Genomic DNA, 20000 nt, shown 5'->3' on the forward strand with positions numbered 1-20000 from the left:
GATTCAAGCTGATAGAAGAACAACTTTGACTGAAATAACCACTCATTACAACCGAGGTATGCAGCAAAGCATTTGTGAAGCCACAACACACACAACCTTGAGGCGGATGGGCTACAACAGCAGAAGACCCCACCGGAGGCTACAATTTGCACAAGCTCACCAAAATGTTGAAGACTGGAAAAATGTTCCCTGGTCTGATGAGTCTCGATTTCTGTAGAGACATTCAGATGGTAGAGTCAGAATTTGGCGTAAACAGAACATGGATCCATCATGCCTTGTTACCACTGTGCAGGCTGGTGGTGGTGGTGTAATGGTGTGGGGGATGTTTTCTTGGCACACTTTAGGCCCCTTAGTGCCAATTGGGCATCGTTTAAATGCCACGGCCTACCTGAGCATTGTTTCTGACCATGTCCATCCCTTTATGACCACTATGTGCCCATCCTCTGATGGCTACTTCCAGCAGGATAATGCACCATGTCACAAAGCTCCAATCATTTCAAATTGGCTTCTTGAACATGACAATGAGTTCACTGAACTAAAATGGCCCCCACAGTCAGCAGATCTCAACCCAATAGAGCATCTTTGGGATGTGGTGTGTAAGATTACAAATTTATACATTGTTATATCTAGGTTCCAATGTAATATAATATAACTGAAAACATTATCAATATTTGTGTTTTACATTTTGAAGTAATGTAAGATTACAAATGTTTTAATATGTTTGTAAAGATTGACTACATTCTAACATGATCAAGTTAATCAGCCCATGGGTTGGAGACATTAAGTCTTTTGTCTTTATGCACTTCCTGACCATTTAGCATAACAAGCTCAGAGATTGGTGATACTCTGTCTGGGCAGGTTTCCCAAAACCTGTATTTTCCAGGCCTGTTCCTGTTCCTGTTCCTAAAATGAGCACCATTTGTCCTTAATGACTTTTGGAGCCCCTGAGTGGTAGGCTGATTGAATCTATGCATTTGATTGACACTGTTATGCTGATTAAATCAGGCATTGTATTGCTTAGAGTGTCTCCTCCCCTGCTGTATAATCCCTCCCCTTGAAATGTATATAATATACAATGTTCAACTGGCTTTAGTTAGACTTGGAACCTCAGCGGAAAGACAGCATGTTTTTTCTCAATAAATAATCCTGCTGAAAAACATATCAAAGTTCTCCTGGTCTCTACTTCAAGAAACAACAGAAGTTCACAACAGATAGTGCCATGACCCGGATAGAGCTCCTCACCTGAACTCCAGAATCCAGATAGAAACTTCAAGCTCAAAGATCTGCCTACGTTCCAGACTGGAATCCAGAGCGAAACTTCCAGCCGAACAAAGATTTCCAGACTGAATTCTTTCTGTACAACCAAGGGTTGGTGAGTCACTCTATCCAAAAGAACCATTAAGACCAGTACAAATTTGTTATCCTCTGCACCATCAGAGAAGAGTTATCAGACAGCTGTAGGGTTTGGTTAACTTAGTTACCCTTTAAAAAGTTTGTTTATAAATGAAAGTTATCCTCTGTTTCAGGCAGGGAAGATTATTATCAAGCTAATAATTGTTTAGCCTCTGTTTTCGGCAGGGAAGAATTGTTCAGCCTCTGTTTCAGGCAGAAGAGATTAGCCTCACAAGCTAATAATTGTTCTGTTTTTGGCAGGGAAGAATTGTTTGTGTTTGCCTCTTCATAGAGAAGGTTAGCATTACGCGCTAATAATTGTTTTGCCTCTGTTTTAGGCAGGGAAGATTAGCATACAGGCTAATTTTTGTATTGTCCTCTGTTTTTTTTTGCGTTTGCCTCTTCATAGAGAAGGTTAGCATTACGTGCTAATAATTGTTTTGCCTCTGTTTTAGGCAGGGAAGATTGACATTTAGTTAATATTTGTGTTGTCCTCTGTTTTTTGCCAAAGAAAGTTAACAATATTTGAGCTGTGTTAACAAGGCTGTTGATCAAAGAAGTCAGTGTTTATGAGTGTGTGGGAACAAAGAAATTCATAAAATGTTTAGGCAAATGTATTTAATTGTCACAGAGAAAGTTAGACAAAAACTAACTCAGAAATATGAGATCCATCCAGACAAGACTTGGTCAGTTGATGAATGTAAAAAAGTTTTAGGAAAATGTATTCGCAAGAACAATGTGAAAGGCATTAGTTGTTGTCACAGAGAATTTGTTTTAGCGCTAGCTAGACAACAGTCTCAGCGTATCTCAGAGCTAGAGAAACAGAACAAAGAGCACTCTGCTAAAGTAGCTTCTTTGACTAAGAAATTTAACCTCACCAAAGCTGTAGAGAAAACTGATGTGAATGAAGTTAGTCAGACTGATAACGTTTATCCTGACTTGCAAGCTTTCTTTGAAACAGATGTAGCCATTCAATCAGTATCTGATGTGTCTGTTGATTCAGTGAAGGTATGTGGCGTCAAGAGAACATTTCAGAGATTTGAGGAAATTGAAAATATTTCTCTGCCTGCCTACTTATGTGTCACACTGCAGAGTGTTCCTCCACCAACAGGGACAGGATAGGGCGGACACATGGACCAGTGAGGAGCCCAGGAAAGAACTGAATGCAATAAGCATTCAGGGGCCAAACCTGCGGCGAAGATTCCCTTGTAGGCATTCCCACACTAGTCCATCCTTACCTCACTGTTCTTTAGGTGTCGCAGAAATTGAGAAATAGGGAAAGAAGGAACAACAATAGAGGACTCAGATTAAACCGAGACAACCCTAACGTTTGCTGTCTTTTAGAACAAGTACTGCTCTGTTGTCTTTTGTTTTCTTAATCTGTGCAGATACCACTTGTAGGCTGTCCCCAGACCCATACGCACGCACTGTCTCACCTGCGTATGAAGCCACAACCTCTGAAGGACAACTAGACCCACTACTGTGTCAACTGTCAAGAAAAAAGAAAAAGAAAAAAAAGACAACGCAGAGAATCATCTACGGGAACTTCAGTCTTCCATCAACGTGATCAAGATTGCCTTGCTACTACTCATCATGGACATCGCACAAAGTGTAGAGTCCAGAAACAACATATTCTTAGAGCTGATGAATATGTCAAGAAATGCCTTGTTTGTTGGAAAGAACGTTTGCATGCCACACCTGCCTTCAGTAGGAGCAGGAATCCCATGGGTGGCACATGATGGGAGGAATGTCTGTATATAACATCCTGCTCAGCCAATTCAATGGCAGGTGCACCCTGGTTGCTACATAATTCAGCTCCTACCACCAACAAAGAAGATGGCTGCATTCAAGGACTCACTTATGCACAAACATGGTGGTCAAGTACTCTTGAACAAAATCCAACAAGACATTCTTGATCTTTCAGCAAAATTACATCAGATGACTGAAAATAATTCTTCATGGTTCGGAAACCTGTTAGGTCAACAAAGGACTCACAAGGACTTTTCCAACCACAAAAGAATATTACCCGTAATGAACTACACGGACCCTAGTGGCATGTTTGTTTCCTGTGGCAGCATGTCATTCGTCACTACAGACAATCAACACAGAGCAAGTGAAATGTGCCTGTAACTTTTTCCAAGTTACATGACTAGAAGATGGGGCTTATGTTAACAAACATAAGCTACAGAATGGACTGATGAAGGTTTAAATTTGTATTATGTGAGTTATTAGAACTCCCAAAGGGGGGAATGTAAGATTACAAATTTATACATGGTTATATCTAGGTTCCAATGTAATAGAATATAACTGAAAACATTATCTATATTTGTGTTTTACATTTTGAAGTAAACTTGAGGAAATTCTAAGGAGATTACGTCAGGCCGTGTAAGTGTTTGAGACATTAAGTCTTTTGTCTTTATGCACTTCCTGACTATTTACCATGACAAGTTTAGAGCAATACTGCCTGAGTGATTGGATTAGCATCTATGCATTTCAATGACACTGTTATGCTGATTGAATTAGGTCGGGTCACACCGTTATGTCTAAGGTGTGTCCTTTACCTACACAACATATGCATTCCTTTGTTTGAATGTCTCCTCCCCTGCTGTATAATCCCTCCCCCTGAAATGTAGATAAATTGCATTATTTTGTACTGTTAAGTTAGACTGTTTTCGGACAACCTGCAGCACAAGAGTTCTCATTAAAAGAATAACTTCTGTTTGAACGCAATCCCGACGTCTCCTGGTTTTCACTTCTGAGTTTCCTACACTTTAGAAGATAAAAGTTCACAACAGGTGGAACGGAAGCTTTGTGCCCTGGATGTGCATCCCACAAATCTCCATCAAATGCAAGATGCTATCCTATCAATATGGGCCAACATTTAGAAAAGAATGCTTTCAGCACCTTGTTGAATCAATGCCACGTAGAATTAAGGCAGTTCTGAAGGCGAAAGGGGGAGAAACAGTATTAGTATGGTGTTCCTAATAATCCTTTAGGTGAGTGTGTATGTATGTGTGCATGTGTGCGTATGTGTGTGTATGTGTATGTGTATGTGTATGTGTATGTGTATGTGTATGTGTATGTGTGCGTGTGTGCGTGTGTGCGTATGTGTATGTGTATGTGTATATATATATATATATATATATATATGTATATATATATATATATATATATATATATATATATGTATATGTATATGTATATGTATATGTATATGTATATGTATATGTATATGTATATGTGTATATATATATGTATATGTGTATATATATATGTATATGTATATGTGTATATATATATGTATATGTATATGTATATGTGTGTGTATGTATGTATGTATGTATGTATGTATGTATGTATGTATGTATGTATGTATGTATGTATGTATGTATGTATGTATGTATGTATGTATGTATGTATGTATGTATGTATGTATGTATGTATGTATGTATGTATGTATGTATGTATGTATGTATGTATGTATGTATGTATGTATGTATGTATGTATGTATGTATGTATGTATATATATATATATATATATATATATATATATATATATATATATATATATATATATAGAGTTTCAATATTTTTCCTATTTAAAACTTGACTCTTCTGTGGTGACATTGTGCACTAAGAATGACGGAAAATGAAAAGTTGTGATTTTCTAGACCGATTTGGCTTGAAACTATACTCTTTGCTGAACTTTGCTGCCGTACCATGAGTGCAGCGGCGCAATGATATTACATTACATAAATTACATTAGACATAAGACACAACGCTGCTCTCATATGCAGTCAGGCTGGATATTTATGAAGCTTTCAAGGCTTGTTGGTGAGTTTCAAACACTGTTTTTACACTGGTGTCATATTCTCTCTGCTTGATTGTTAAGATTTATATCATGTTATCCAAGAATAGTACGTCAAAACTGAGTAGTGTGCCATTCTAGCCACTAGCCAGACCGATAAACAAACACAGAGCGGAAATTAACTTCGGGCCAGGCGCCGTTTAATGGCATGTTTCGGCGCCCATCGCTAAATAATCATGGTCATATTGCAATGACGAGGAAAATACGGTTCATCTTTTAACCCTAGTTTCTAACCTCATGAAAAGACTCCCGCTGCTCACCGACATTGTGTCTGTGGCCAAAATAAAAATGATTGATATCTCCGCTCAGCACGCACACACACACACACACACACACACACACACACACACACACACAGAGTCAGAGTCAGTGCATATGACGCAGCCAGGCGACCAATGTCAATGCCCGTTCTAGACAGATTGTGAATTAAACTCTGAACAAGCGCGCTCCATCAGTGGTTTTGTTGTTGACCAAGTCAAGTCCGAGTGCAAATACCAACAAGTCTAAGATAAGTCTGAGACAATTGAAAAACAGACTCGAGTACTACAGCACTAACACACACACGCACAAAACTCACTGGTTTGGACGAGCCCCTGTCCCGTGAGGACGACCAGCTCCCATCAATCTTATCACTGCAGTCTTCTGTCCACTGAGAGAGAGAGGGAGAGAGAGAGAGCGCGATTGTTTATATTGTCACATATAAGTAAACTATATCATACAGCTCTTTGCATAAAGTTGGATATACATTATATTCAACTTTACCCACCAAAAAACAGTATACTCATGTAAAGCGATATAGATATATATATATATATACACACACACTATTAGGGATGGGACGATACACTTAAACTCACGATACGATGCACCTCGATATGCCAGGGTTACGATACGATACGTCACGATACGATATCAAAAAAGAAGAAAATATTACTGTATAACAACAACTTATTTATTTTTGTTTCAGCTGCACACAGGGAAACACAACACTTTTTCTCTCCCGTTTCTCGTCGATGACTTCTGCCGTGATGGTTATATAACTCTGTGTTGCATGCGAGGTCCAGCTGTCGGCGGTCAGGGCGACACAGTCGGCAGTTTTTAGATACTCTTTCACGCTTTGTTTGGTTTCGTTGTAAATTTCCAGGATTACCTTCTCTGAAAAATGTCCTCGACATGGCATCTTAGGGCGTTTTCACACCTGAAAGTCCGCACCAAGGTCCGAACCGAAGTTCATGTTTTGATACTTTTTATATATTCGGTTAGTTTTGGTTTGGTTTCACATTGCAATTATGTGAGCGGACTAAAGAACTTTACATGACGCACTTGCGTCCACTCGTCATCATCTTTGTGGACGGCATCTGGACATTGATTGGTTTGTAAACGGATGTGCGTCTGACGTCAGCGTCTTTGACCAGTTGAATGAACGGACGCATATCGTTGCCACTATTGAACAGTGTGCATTGCTTGACTATTTTTTTTTTTTCGTTACGGTTAAAAGTGGACATTTCAAGCTTTAAATACACATATTTCTCATGTTTGTGAGACGAATATCTGCTGAGTTTTGGTTTATTTGAGACCCGCTCCAGTTCATGTGTAAAGCATGTGATCGCTCCCGCAATTATTGTCTGCTATAGACTATTTGCTTCTTATTTATTAAATCCAGGCAATTATCTGATTAAACGTCGATTAAAATTAAGATACAATTTATACAAAACGAAATTCCCATTAAAGAAATGCTTTCTAAGCAAAATCATACAAAATTTAGTTCAAAATTATTTCTGACTTTCTGTCTACTGACATATTGCGCATATTTTCACTTTTCATAATCAATGTAGCCTAGATTGAATTTAAAAATAACGTTATAATATTTAAACATAAACAGGAACTTCCTGTAAATGTTCTGAAAGTCCGAACCATACAGAAAATGCTTTCACACTAGAACCGAACCGAACCTTTGTTCAGTTTGATCCGGACCGAGACGACCTCTTTTCGTCGGACCAAATTTCCCCTGTTTGGTCCGGACCGTGGTACGGGGGAGGTTTCACATCTGTAATTTTGATTCGGACCAAACTGAAAAGTCCGAAAATCCGGACCAAACAAGGTAGGTGTGAAAACGCCCTTAAACTTGGGCTCCAGCACATTGAACATTTGGATGAATTTTCTGTTCTCTACAATGTTAAATGGAGCCATATAGTCCGCTATGAATTCGCCAATGAGCCTGGTTATCTGTTTTGCACGCGGACTTGACGGAGGTAGAGTTGGTGTCCGCGCTTGTTTCATGGTCCGCTTTCCCTTCAGTAGGCTCGTTTTCTCCAGGGGCCGTCTTCACATTTTTATGGTGATGTTAAAGGTGGTGGTTCATGTTTGATGTGTTTGATGTGGTGTACGGAATGACAGCACGGCATAGCTTACACACAGTCTTAGTCGTGTCAGTTACTCTATTGCCGTCTTTGTCTTTTTTAATGAGAAAGCCAAAATACTGCCAGACATATGACTTGTATCCAGGCGGAGCGTCCTCAATTTCGACCTCATTTGACTCCATGGTCGGCTGTTTGGGGGCAAGGCAGTTGGTGCTAATGCTAATATTTGTTAGCTCGCTGCAGTGTTGTTGTTGCAACATGCGCTGTCTTGACGTGACGACGTACCGCACCGTTCCCCGGATATACATTTTTTTTCATTTAGTTTTTTTACCCTGCTTGATCAGCAGATGGTGCTGCCAGCCTGCCACCATAGACTGTATGTCTTCCCCATATACATACACACACATATAATACACTAAATTATTTATATACTACGCAAATCATGCAGCAGTGCCATCTATCTTTATTTCGCGATCCATTTTTTTCGACCTCGATGCGTTTCGTCACGTTTTGTATCGCGATATTTTGTCAAACGATATTTCGTCCCATCCCTACACACTATATAGCAAATCTAAACTGCCTGACCTGTTGTACCCGTGAGGTGTGGGACGGGGCCTGTTGTACCCGTGAGGTGTGGGACGGGGCCTGCTGTACCCGTGAGGTGTGGGACGGGGCCTGTTGTACCCGTGAGGTGTGGGACGGGGCCTGTTGTACCTGTGAGGTGTGGGACGGGGCCTGTTGTACCCGTGAGGTGTGGGACGGGGCCTGTTGTACCTGTGAGGTGTGGGACGGGGCCTGTTGTACCTGTGAGGTGTGGGACGGGGCCTGTTGTACCTGTGAGGTGTGGGACGGGGCCTGTTGTACCTGTGAGGTGTGGGACGGGGTCTGTTGTACCCGTGAGGTGTGGGACGGGGCCTGTTGTACCAGTGAGGTGTGGGACGGGGCCTGTTGTACCCGTGAGGTGTGGGACGGGGCCTGTTGTACCCGTGAGGTGTGGGACGGGGCCTGTTGTACCCGTGAGGTGTGGGACGGGGCCTGTTGTACCCGTGAGGTGTGGGACGGGGCCTGTTGTACCCGTGAGGTGTGGGACGGGGCCTGTTGTACCCGTGAGGTGTGGGACGGGGCCTGTTGTACCCGTGAGGTGTGGGACGGGGCCTGCTGTACCCGTGAGGTGTGGGACGGGGCCTGTTGTACCCGTGAGGTGTGGGACGGGGCCTGTTGTACCCGTGAGGTGTGGGACGGGGCCTGTTGTACCTGTGAGGTGTGGGACGGGGCCTGTTGTACCCGTGAGGTGTGGGACGGGGCCTGTTGTACCCGTGAGGTGTGGGACGGGGCCTGTTGTACCTGTGAGGTGTGGGACGGGGCCTGTTGTACCCGTGAGGTGTAGGACGGGGCCTGCTGTACCAGTGAGGTGTGGGACGGGGCCTGTTGTACCCGTGAGGTGTGGGACGGGGCCTGTTGTACCCGTGAGGTGTGGGACGGGGCCTGTTGTACCCGTGAGGTGTGGGACGGGGCCTGTTGTACCTGTGAGGTGTGGGACGGGGCCTGTTGTACCCGTGAGGTGTGGGACGGGGCCTGTTGTACCCGTGAGGTGTGGGACGGGGCCTGTTGTACCCGTGAGGTGTGGGACGGGGCCTGTTGTACCCGTGAGGTGTGGGACGGGGCCTGTTGTACCCGTGAGGTGTGGGACGGGGTCTGTTGTACCCGTGAGGTGTGGGACGGGGCCTGTTGTACCCGTGAGGTGTGGGACGGGGCCTGTTGTACCCGTGAGGTGTGGGACGGGGCCTGTTGTACCTGTGAGGTGTGGGACGGGGCCTGTTGTACCTGTGAGGTGTGGGACGGGGGCCTGTTGTACCTGTGAGGTGTGGGACGGGGCCTGTTGTACCAGTGAGGTGGGGGACGGGGCCTGTTGTACCTGTGAGGTGTGGGACGGGGCCTGCTGTACCCGTGAGGTGTGTGACAGAGTTTGTTGTACCTGTGAGGTGTGGGACGGGGCCTGTTGTACCTGTGAGGTGTGGGACGGGGCCTGCTGTACCCGTGAGGTGTGGGACAGAGTTTGTTGTATCAGTGAGGTGTGGGACGGGGCCTGTTGTACCTGTGAGGTGTGAGACGGGGTCTTGTCCACATCTTGTTCCGTTTCGTTTTTGTCACTCAGGAGGCCCTGGACCTGGTACTCGAGCACGTAGCTGTCGATGAACCGCTCCAGCTCCTCGATCTCCTGCGAGCGTGTGCTTCCCGCCTCAGACGACGCTGACGCTACCGATGAGCTCTCCATGGCAACCAGCCCTCAGTGGGGGGAGGGGAGCTGTGGGCGGGGCAAAGAGAAATTGTTAGTAATCGAATGTATAATTTAATTATGTGAACTGTCCTGTCAAATGGATAATATACATTTTTATAAAATACTTATGCTTATTTACAATTACTTTTATTACATACAATTAAGTAAAACACTGACATTTGAATGACATTCACATTTATGAATTAAATGTGACAGCTGAATGTTATGTTAAGCATTTATAAGTTTTTTTTTTTTTTTTTTTAATGAAAATCATTCTGAAGTGATCAAAACTTTTAAACACAATATAAATCACAACTTGACAACATGTCCATCATCAGCAGAGAAGCATATTGCTTGCTGTCAGGCGGGACAGTGAGATCTCATTGGCTGCAGAGCCGTGATCTAGTGCTCATGCTGCAGTCGGTGCAGATCAGTGACATCGACCCCCGACTGAGCCTGACGCCGCAGTTCAGCCGCATCACCAGCGGCGGCAGCAGAGGCACAGACACAGCCCAACTCAAGCCCTGTCTGCTTCTGCTGGACCAGTCCATCTGTCTCTCCTCATCTTCCTTTTCTGTTCTCACTTTCTTTACTAATATGCTATTATACTATGATTATAGTACTATACAGCGTCCAAAAGATTGGGGTCAGTAAGATTTTTTTTTACTTTTTGAAAGAAATTAATACTTTATGCATTAAATTGATCAAAAGTTTCCATCCATTCATCCATCCATCCATCTATCCTTATATCATCCATCCATCCATCTATCCATCTATCCTTATATCCATCCATCCATCTATCCTTATATCCCTCCATCTATCCTTATATTCATCCATCTATCCTTATATTCATCCATCCATCTATCCTTATATCCCTCCATCTATCCTTATATACATCCATCTATCCTTATATCCCTCCATCTATCCTTATATACATCCATCTATCCTTATATTCATCCATCCATCTATCCTTATATCCATCCATCCATCTATCCTTATATCCCTCCATCTATCCTTATATACATCCATCTATCCTTATATTCATCCATCCATCTATCCTTATATCCATCCATCCATCTATCCTTATATCCCTCCATCTATCCTTATATACATCCATCTATCCTTATATTCATCCATCCATCTATCCTTATATCCCTCCATCTATCCTTATATACATCCATCTATCCTTATATTCATCCATCCATCTATCCTTATATCCATCCATCCATCTATCCTTATATCCCTCCATCTATCCTTATATACATCCATCTATCCTTATATTCATCCATCCATCTATCCTTATATCCATCCATCCATCTATCCTTATATCCCTCCATCTATCCTTATATCCCTCCATCTATCCTTATATCCCTCCATCTATCCTTATATCCCTCCATCTATCCTTATATCCATCCATCCATCTATCCTTATATCCATCCATCCATCCATCTATCCTTATATCCATCTATCCTTATATCCATCTATCCTTATATCCATCTATCCTTATATCCATCTATCCTTATATCCATCCTTATATCCATCCTTATATCCATCCTTATATCCATCCATCCACCATCCATCCATCTACTATCCATCTATCCATCCATCTACTATCCATCTACTATCCATCTATCCATCCATCTACTATCCATCTATCCTTATATCCATCCATCCATATATCTATCTATCCATCCATCTATCCTTATATCCACCCATCCTTATATCTATCCTTATCCATCTCTCTATCCATCCACCATCCATCCATCCATCTACTATCCATCTATCCATCCATCTACTATCCATCTATCCATCCATCTACTATCCATCTATCCATCCATCTACTATCCATCTATCCTTATATCCATCCATCCATCCATATATCTATCCATCCATCTATCCTTATATCCACCCATCCTTATATCTATCCTTATCTATCTATCCATCCACCATCCATCCATCCATCCATCTATCCATCTACTATCCACATATCCATCCATCTACTATCCACCCATCCTTATATCTATCCTTATATCCATCCATCCTTATATCCATCCATCCTTATATCCATCCATCCTTATATCCATCCATCCATATATAAATCCTTATATCTATCCTTATATCCACCCATCCTTATATCTATCCTTATCCATCTATCCTTATATCCATCCATCCTTATATCCATCCATCCTTATATCCATCCATCCTTATATCCATCCATCCTTATATCCATCCATCCTTATATCCATCCATCCTTATATACATCCATCCTTATATCCATCCATCCTTATATCCATCCATCCTTATATCCATCCATCCTTATATCCATCCATCCTTATATCCATCCATCCTTATATCCATCCATCCTTATATCCACCCATCCTTATATCCACCCATCCTTATATCCACCCATCCATCCTTATATCCATCCATCCTTATATCCACCCATCCTTATATCCACCCATCCATCCTTATATCCATCCTTATATCCATCCTTATATCCATCCTTATATCCATCCTTATATCCATCCTTATATCCATCCTTATATCCATCCTTATATCCATCCTTATATCCATCCTTATATCCATCCTTATATCCATCCTTATATCCATCCTTATATCCATCCTTATATCCATCCTTATATCCATCCTTATATCCATCCTTATATCCATCCTTATATCCATCCTTATATCCATCCTTATATCCATCCTTATATCCATCCTTATATCCATCCTTATATCCATCCTTATATCCATCCTTATATCCATCCTTATATCCATCCTTATATCCATCCTTATATCTATCCTTATATCAATCCTTATATCCATCCTTATATCCATCCTTATATCCATCCTTATATCCATCCTTATATCCATCCTTATATCCATCCTTATATCCATCCTTATATCAATCCTTATATCCATCCTTATATCAATCCTTATATCCATCCTTATATCCATCCATCTACTATCCATCCATCCGTCTGTCCGTCCGTCTGTCTGTCTATCTATCACTTTAAAAAAGTTAAAGTATTTAGCAAAAAACACAAGCAAAAATAAATAACATTTCCGCATCCAATTGTTCTTGCATAATTCAAATCCATCAATAACATTTCTCTTTTACAGCTTTAGAAATAAACTGATGGAAGTGCACAAAATCAACCTGTTAGCTGCAAAAAGTGAAATATAATTTTTCATTTGATAAGTAATCAAGCAAAAGTATTCAGGTTTCAGTAGTACACATTCCCAAAAAAGGCTCAATTACAGTAACAAGCAACAAAAGTAACAACAAGTACAATTACTCAAGTGCTCCACAATCCTGCTGTTATACGTGTGCCTCCGCTGGGCTTTTTCGTGACCTAACCATCGCTCTGGGTCGATGAGATGACGCGCCCCGCTTACGGCCAGGTGAAAGAGAGAGAGAAAGAGACCAAGAGAGAGAGAGAGAGAGAGAGAGAGAGAGAGAGAGAGAGAGAGAGAGAGAGAGAGAGAGAGAGAGAGAGAGAGAGAAAGGGAGAGTTTAATCTGGTGTTAAGTCACTGCTTGAATCTCAAGCAAAGAGGCTTTACAACTGGAGCAGAACCATCTTACCAGCACACGTCCAGAAGAACACACACTCAAGAGCTGCTCGTTGCTCTTTGTACCACCGTGATCTGTGAATTCATCCTTTGTATTCACATTCATCATGATCCCAAACAAACAGCAACCAGATCAAATACATCTTCAGCCTTATTCAATCTACAATATTCAATCTAGATTTTAATCAGACGCTCAGAATAATGACCGAACAGTAGCAAGCTAGATTAGAAATGTTTAAAGCAAGAAAAATAATGAGACACTCAGCATATATATCTAAATTATATCAGCAATATATTGGTCTTGGCAGAAGATAATAAAATAACTCAGCTGACCACCAGAAATCACAAAGAAAATAGCAGAAAATGACTGATTATATCAAATAAATGGTACTAATTATTTCTCACATACACACACCACTCAAACTCAAAGTGAGACACAGTTAAATTCCTCCAGTGAACATTAAATATGCATTGTTGAACTGATGCAATTTTACACTCCCACTAGATAAATCACGCCAAACTGCGACGAAATTTCCCAGATGAAAGCAACTACTTACAGATTCTAGAACATCTGTTATCCATGCGCACAATGCATAATGATATCAAAAGTGCTGAGGTTTCCTTCTTTATTCTCGTATTATAAACTGCGGTTGATATATTTGCATTTGGCTGATCTATCAGAGTGCCAAACCAGCAGGTCAGATAATCGCTTTCTCTGTTCATGATGGACACACACACACACACACACACACACACACACACACACACACACACACACACACACACACACACACACACACACACACACACACACACACACACACACACACACACACACACACACACACACACACACACACACACACACACACACACACACACACACACACACACACACACACACACACAAGTTTAGGGTCTGTCAGATTTTTTTTTAACAAGGATGCATTAAAATGTCCATGTCAAATATATATTGTACTTTTGAACTTTCATCAAAGAACCTTGAATACATATCATGGTTTCCACAAAAATATGAAGCAGCTCAACTGTTTTCAACATTGATAATAATCATAAATGTTTCTTGCTCTGAAGGATCATGAGACACTGAAGACTGGAGTAATGATGCTCAAAATTCAGCTCTGATCACAGGAATAAATTATATATATATATATACTACTGTTTTTACTATAATTATGATCAACTAATTGCAGCCTTGATGAACAAAAGTATGCTTTATTTGCTACTTTTTGTTACTTTTAGTGATATATTCCACATCAGTCACTTTAGAGAATGTAAACAAAAGGAGTGTGTGAGAGTGTGTGTAAATGCGTGAGGGTTTGTGAGTGAATGTGTGCGAGCGAGTGCGTGTGTGAGTAGTGTACATGAGTGTGTGAGGTTGAGTGATTGTGTGTGTGAGAGCGAGTGTGTGTGGCCGCCTGGTTTGATATCAGCTGCTGTTCAGTCTAATAACAGTAAGACTCGATACACACACACACACACACACTTGAGCAGAAGAAACAGCTGAGGAGGAAAACACAGAAAGAAGGAGAGGAGAGATCACCACATCAGATAAACAGGATTAGAAGTGTGAGAATTTCTGTCAGTACATTCAGAAGGACAGCTTTAATGAGGCGGGTCAGGATTTGAGATCTCTGACCTCTATTGACTCCACTATGATCGTCTGTCCATGTCCCTCTTGAGCTCACACACACACACACACACACAAACAAAATTGGGCTTCCATGTTTTATGGGGACACTCCATAACAATGATTTTTATACTGTGCAAACTGTATATTCTATGCTCTACTTCTGAACCTACCCCCACAGAAAACTTTCTACAGTTTAACATTTTCAAAAATCATAATTTAGTATGATTTATAACCCGTTTTCCTCATGAGGAAAACTTTGATGTTACATGCGTGTCATAAAGCGCTCATAGATTCACTTCATTTATTTGTATTTCCTGTGTTGACATATTACCTATTGAAACAGGAAGTTTCCCATCGCCCTTTTCATAACTAGCCAACCGTTTGTATTTACATTACACTCATGAACCATGATTTGCTACTTGCTAATCTGTGGTTTTAGGGGAGGGACATTCTCATTCTAGAGAGCTTTTGATTGGACAAATCTGTGCAGTGCAGGATGGCATCAATATTTTGAGAATCTGCACACAAAAAAGCAGCACATCGGATTACATTCCCAGGGAATGCATGAACAGATCAAATGTAGGATGCAATGTGAGTTGCTTTGAGTTTGGATAAAGGCAAATGTAAAAATGCAGATGTAAACGATAGATGACCTGAAACTTCACAGTCAGCTCAAGTCCACTAAAGTCCAATTCTGATTACCTTATACCAGTGCAAAGCGGTTTACATGGTGCAAACTACAACCACAGGGATTATTTCAAGTAGTTGCACCTCAAATGGAAGATTTAGACACTTTACAGCTCAAATACCAATTCATTTTTAGTCTAAATACGCCTTATAAATAGCCTCCAAAAAATCAAAACTGACAGAATATGGCAGTATTTATTATAGGCTAAATTATTTATCCGAGCACATCATATCTTTAAATTCACGTGCCACATAATCTTGAATCAAAATCAAACCCTCTCCCTCTTGTAGTGACTTCTCTTCTCTCTGATGATGTGTTTAGGGCGGGGCAACCTTTCAATCACCTGCGATCCACCAATAGCAAACTACCAACCGTCCAATCAATATCCCATGGACAAAATCAAGCCCCGCCCTACATTTGTTCTTGTTCGAGGAGCCGTTTCACTCTGATGAACGTCCCAATACGGAAGAAAACACTATTGCAACTTATGTGTCATGCCGATTTTAAACCCTACAGAGTTCAAATTCTTTATGAAAGAGTATTAGTATAAATACCTAATCCACGCACAATGGGATGAGATGAAAATATCATTAGGCTGGAAATCAGAAAATATTTTCGATATGTTGGAAATAACACAATATTGTGCTTTTAATAGGTGTTTACAGAGGCTTTAATCTAATGAGCAGGCTTGAACACACTGCCGGAAAAAGTCTAAGAAATGAGATGAATTGTGCTCTCATTAGGGCTTTTCCATTAGCCGCTCTCATAATGGTGCTCGTCCCGATGAACAGGTCTCATTTCACGCAGAATTGCATCCCTCTGGATATCATCACGTCAAGTATAAATGAGCAAACGTCTCTGACAGGACAGTCACCGCCTCAGGCGCTCCGACACTCGCTCTGCTAATGGACGACAGAAATCTGAGCGGAGCTGCAACCATTAAACCTGCTGCTTCACTTCAGCTGGAGCTGCCCTTTACTGAGGAACATTCTAGAACCCACAGAGCAATACTAGAGGAGAATTCTGGAACACTGCGGAACTAACAGATACAATCCTAAACAATTCTAAAGCTATCGTCACATCATGTAATGCATTTCTAAATTAAACAACTTTTAGTGAGACGTGTAGGACGAGATTTGATTGGATTGAGGATCCAATTAGGCACAGATATTATTAGTTAATATTATTTCCCTTTTGATTATATCAATAGGGGAAATAATATATCACCTCACAGGGGGGGGCCTGCTGTACCCGTGAGGTGTGGGACGGGGCCTGCTGTACCCGTGAGGTGTGGGACGGGGCCTGTTGTACCCGTGAGGTGTGGGACGGGGCCTGCTGTACCCGTGAGGTGTGGGACGGGGCCTGCTGTACCAGTGAGGTGTGGGACGGGGCCTGTTGTACCCGTGAGGTGTGGGACGGGGCCTGCTGTACCCGTGAGGTGTGGGACGGGGCCTGCTGTACCCGTGAGGTGTGGGACGGGGCCTGCTGTACCCGTGAGGTGTGGGACGGGGCCTGCTGTACCCGTGAGGTGTGGGACGGGGCCTGTTGTACCCGTGAGGTGTGGGACGGGACCTGTTGTACCCGTGAAGTGTGGGACGGGGCCTGTTGTACCCGTGAGGTGTGGGACAGGGCCTGTTGTACCCATGAGGTGTGGGACGGGGCCTGTTGTACCCATGAGGTGTGGGACGGGGCCTGTTGTACCCGTGAGGTGTGGGACGGGACCTGTTGTACCCGTGAAGTGTGGGACGGGGCCTGTTGTACCCATGAGGTGTGGGACGGGGCCTGCTGTACCCGTGAGGTGTGGGACGGGGCCTGTTGTACCCGTGAGGTGTGGGACGGGGCCTGTTGTACCCGTGAGGTGTGGGACGGGGCCTGTTGTACCCGTGAGGTGTGGGACGGGACCTGTTGTACCCGTGAAGTGTGGGACGGGGCCTGTTGTACCCGTGAGGTGTGGGACGGGGCCTGTTGTACCCGTGAGGTGTGGGACGGGGCCTGTTGTACCCGTGAGGTGTGGGACGGGGCCTGTTGTACCCGTGAGGTGTGGGACGGGGCCTGTTGTACCCGTGAGGTGTGGGACGGGGCCTGCTGTACCCGTGAGATGTGGGACGGGGCCTGCTGTACCCGTGAGGTGTGGGACGGGGCCTGTTGTACCCGTGAGGTGTGGGACGGGGCCTGCTGTACCAGTGAGGTGTGGGACGGGGCCTGCTGTACCAGTGAGGTGTGGGACGGGGCCTGCTGTACCCGTGAGGTGTGGGACGGGGCCTGCTGTACCAGTGAGGTGTGGGACGGGGCCTGCTGTACCAGTGAGGTGTGGGACGGGGCCTGCTGTACCCGTGAGGTGTGGGACGGGGCCTGCTGTACCCGTGAGGTGTGGGACGGGGCCTGCTGTACCAGTGAGGTGTGGGACGGGGCCTGCTGTACCAGTGAGGTGTGGGACGGGGCCTGCTGTACCAGTGAGGTGTGGGACGGGGCCTGCTGTACCCGTGAGGTGTGGGACGGGGCCTGTTGTACCCGTGAGGTGTGGGACGGGGCCTGTTGTACCCGTGAGGTGTGGGACGGGGCCTGCTGTACCAGTGAGGTGTGGGACGGGGCCTGCTGTACCAGTGAGGTGTGGGACGGGGCCTGCTGTACCCGTGAGGTGTGGGACGGGGCCTGCTGTACCCGTGAGGTGTGGGACGGGGCCTGCTGTACCAGTGAGGTGTGGGACGGGGCCTGCTGTACCCGTGAGGTGTGGGACGGGGCCTGCTGTACCAGTGAGGTGTGGGACGGGGCCTGCTGTACCCGTGAGGTGTGGGACGGGGCCTGCTGTACCAGTGAGGTGTGGGACGGGGCCTGCTGTACCAGTGAGGTGTGGGACGGGGCCTGCTGTACCCGTGAGGTGTGGGACGGGGCCTGCTGTACCCGTGAGGTGTGGGACGGGGCCTGTTGTACCCGTGAGGTGTGGGACGGGGCCTGCTGTACCCGTGAGGTGTGGGACGGGGCCTGCTGTACCAGTGAGGTGTGGGACGGGGCCTGCTGTACCAGTGAGGTGTGGGACGGGGCCTGCTGTACCCGTGAGGTGTGGGACGGGGCCTGCTGTACCCGTGAGGTGTGGGACGGGGCCTGCTGTACCCGTGAGGTGTGGGACGGGGCCTGTTGTACCCGTGAGGTGTGGGACGGGGCCTGTTGTACCCGTGAGGTGTGGGACGGGGCCTGCTGTACCCGTGAGGTGTGGGACGGGGCTTGTTGTACCCGTGAGGTTTGGGACGGGTCCTGTTGTACCCGTGAGGTGTGGGACGGGGCCTGTTGTACCCGTGAGGTGTGGGACGGGGCCTGTTGTACCCGTGAGGTGTGGGACGGGGCCTGTTGTACCCGTGAGGTGTGGGACGGGGCCTGTTGTACCCGTGAGGTGTGGGACGGGGCCTGTTGTACCCGTGAGGTGTGGGACGGGGCCTGTTGTACCCGTGAGGTGTGGGACGGGGCCTGTTGTACCCGTGAGGTGTGGGACGGGGCCTGCTGTACCCGTGAGGTGTGGGACGGGGCCTGCTGTGCCAGTGAGGTGTGGGACGGGGCCTGCTGTACCAGTGAGGTGTGGGACGGGGCCTGCTGTACCCGTGAGGTGTGGGACGGGGCCTGTTGTGCCAGTGAGGTGTGGGACGGGGCCTGCTGTACCAGTGAGGTGTGGGACGGGGCCTGCTGTACCCGTGAGGTGTGGGACGGGGCCTGCTGTACCCGTGAGGTGTGGGACGGGGCCTGTTGTACCCGTGAGGTGTGGGACGGGGCCTGTTGTACCCGTGAGGTGTGGGACGGGGCCTGCTGTACCCGTGAGGTGTGGGACGGGGCCTGTTGTACCCGTGAGGTGTGGGACGGGGCCTGTTGTACCAGTGAGGTGTGGGACGGGGTCTGTTGTACCCGTGAGGTGTGGGACGGGGCCTGTTGTACCCGTGAGGTGTGGGACGGGGCCTGTTGTACCCGTGAGGTGTGGGACGGGGCCTGTTGTACCCGTGAGGTGTGGGACGGGGCCTGTTCACGAAGATTCAACATTTATTAATATTAATGCTTTAGAAGTATTTTCATTATTAGTTCATGTTAACTAATATTAACAAATGGAACCTTATTGCAAAGTGATTCTGAAAATACTATTTCAGTTTTTCTACTTCAAAATTTCACATTTAATTCATACTTGGCATTTCTTTGTAATTAGTTGT

At 44.7% G+C, this 20000-nt stretch overlaps 1 protein-coding gene across 4 annotated transcripts in view; it reads right to left on the reverse strand.

Moving 5' to 3' along the window:
* The window catches only part of ctif (CBP80/20-dependent translation initiation factor), a 111770-nt gene that overhangs the window by 71967 nt on the left and 19803 nt on the right, over positions 1–20000 (reverse strand). For all 4 annotated transcript variants that reach the window (XM_079834076.1, XM_079834074.1, XM_079834077.1 and 1 more), the window contains 2 exons: positions 9717–9926; positions 5839–5910 (listed from right to left, as the gene is read on the reverse strand). In XM_079834076.1, coding sequence (XP_079690202.1) covers positions 5839–5910; positions 9717–9896 — 252 coding nt within the window. In that variant the 5' untranslated portion in view covers positions 9897–9926. The remainder of the gene's footprint in view (positions 1–5838; positions 5911–9716; positions 9927–20000) is intronic.

Source organism: Gobio gobio (assembly GCF_949357685.1).
Source record: "Gobio gobio genome assembly, chromosome: 14".
NCBI classification, from domain to species: domain Eukaryota; kingdom Metazoa; phylum Chordata; class Actinopteri; order Cypriniformes; family Gobionidae; genus Gobio; species Gobio gobio.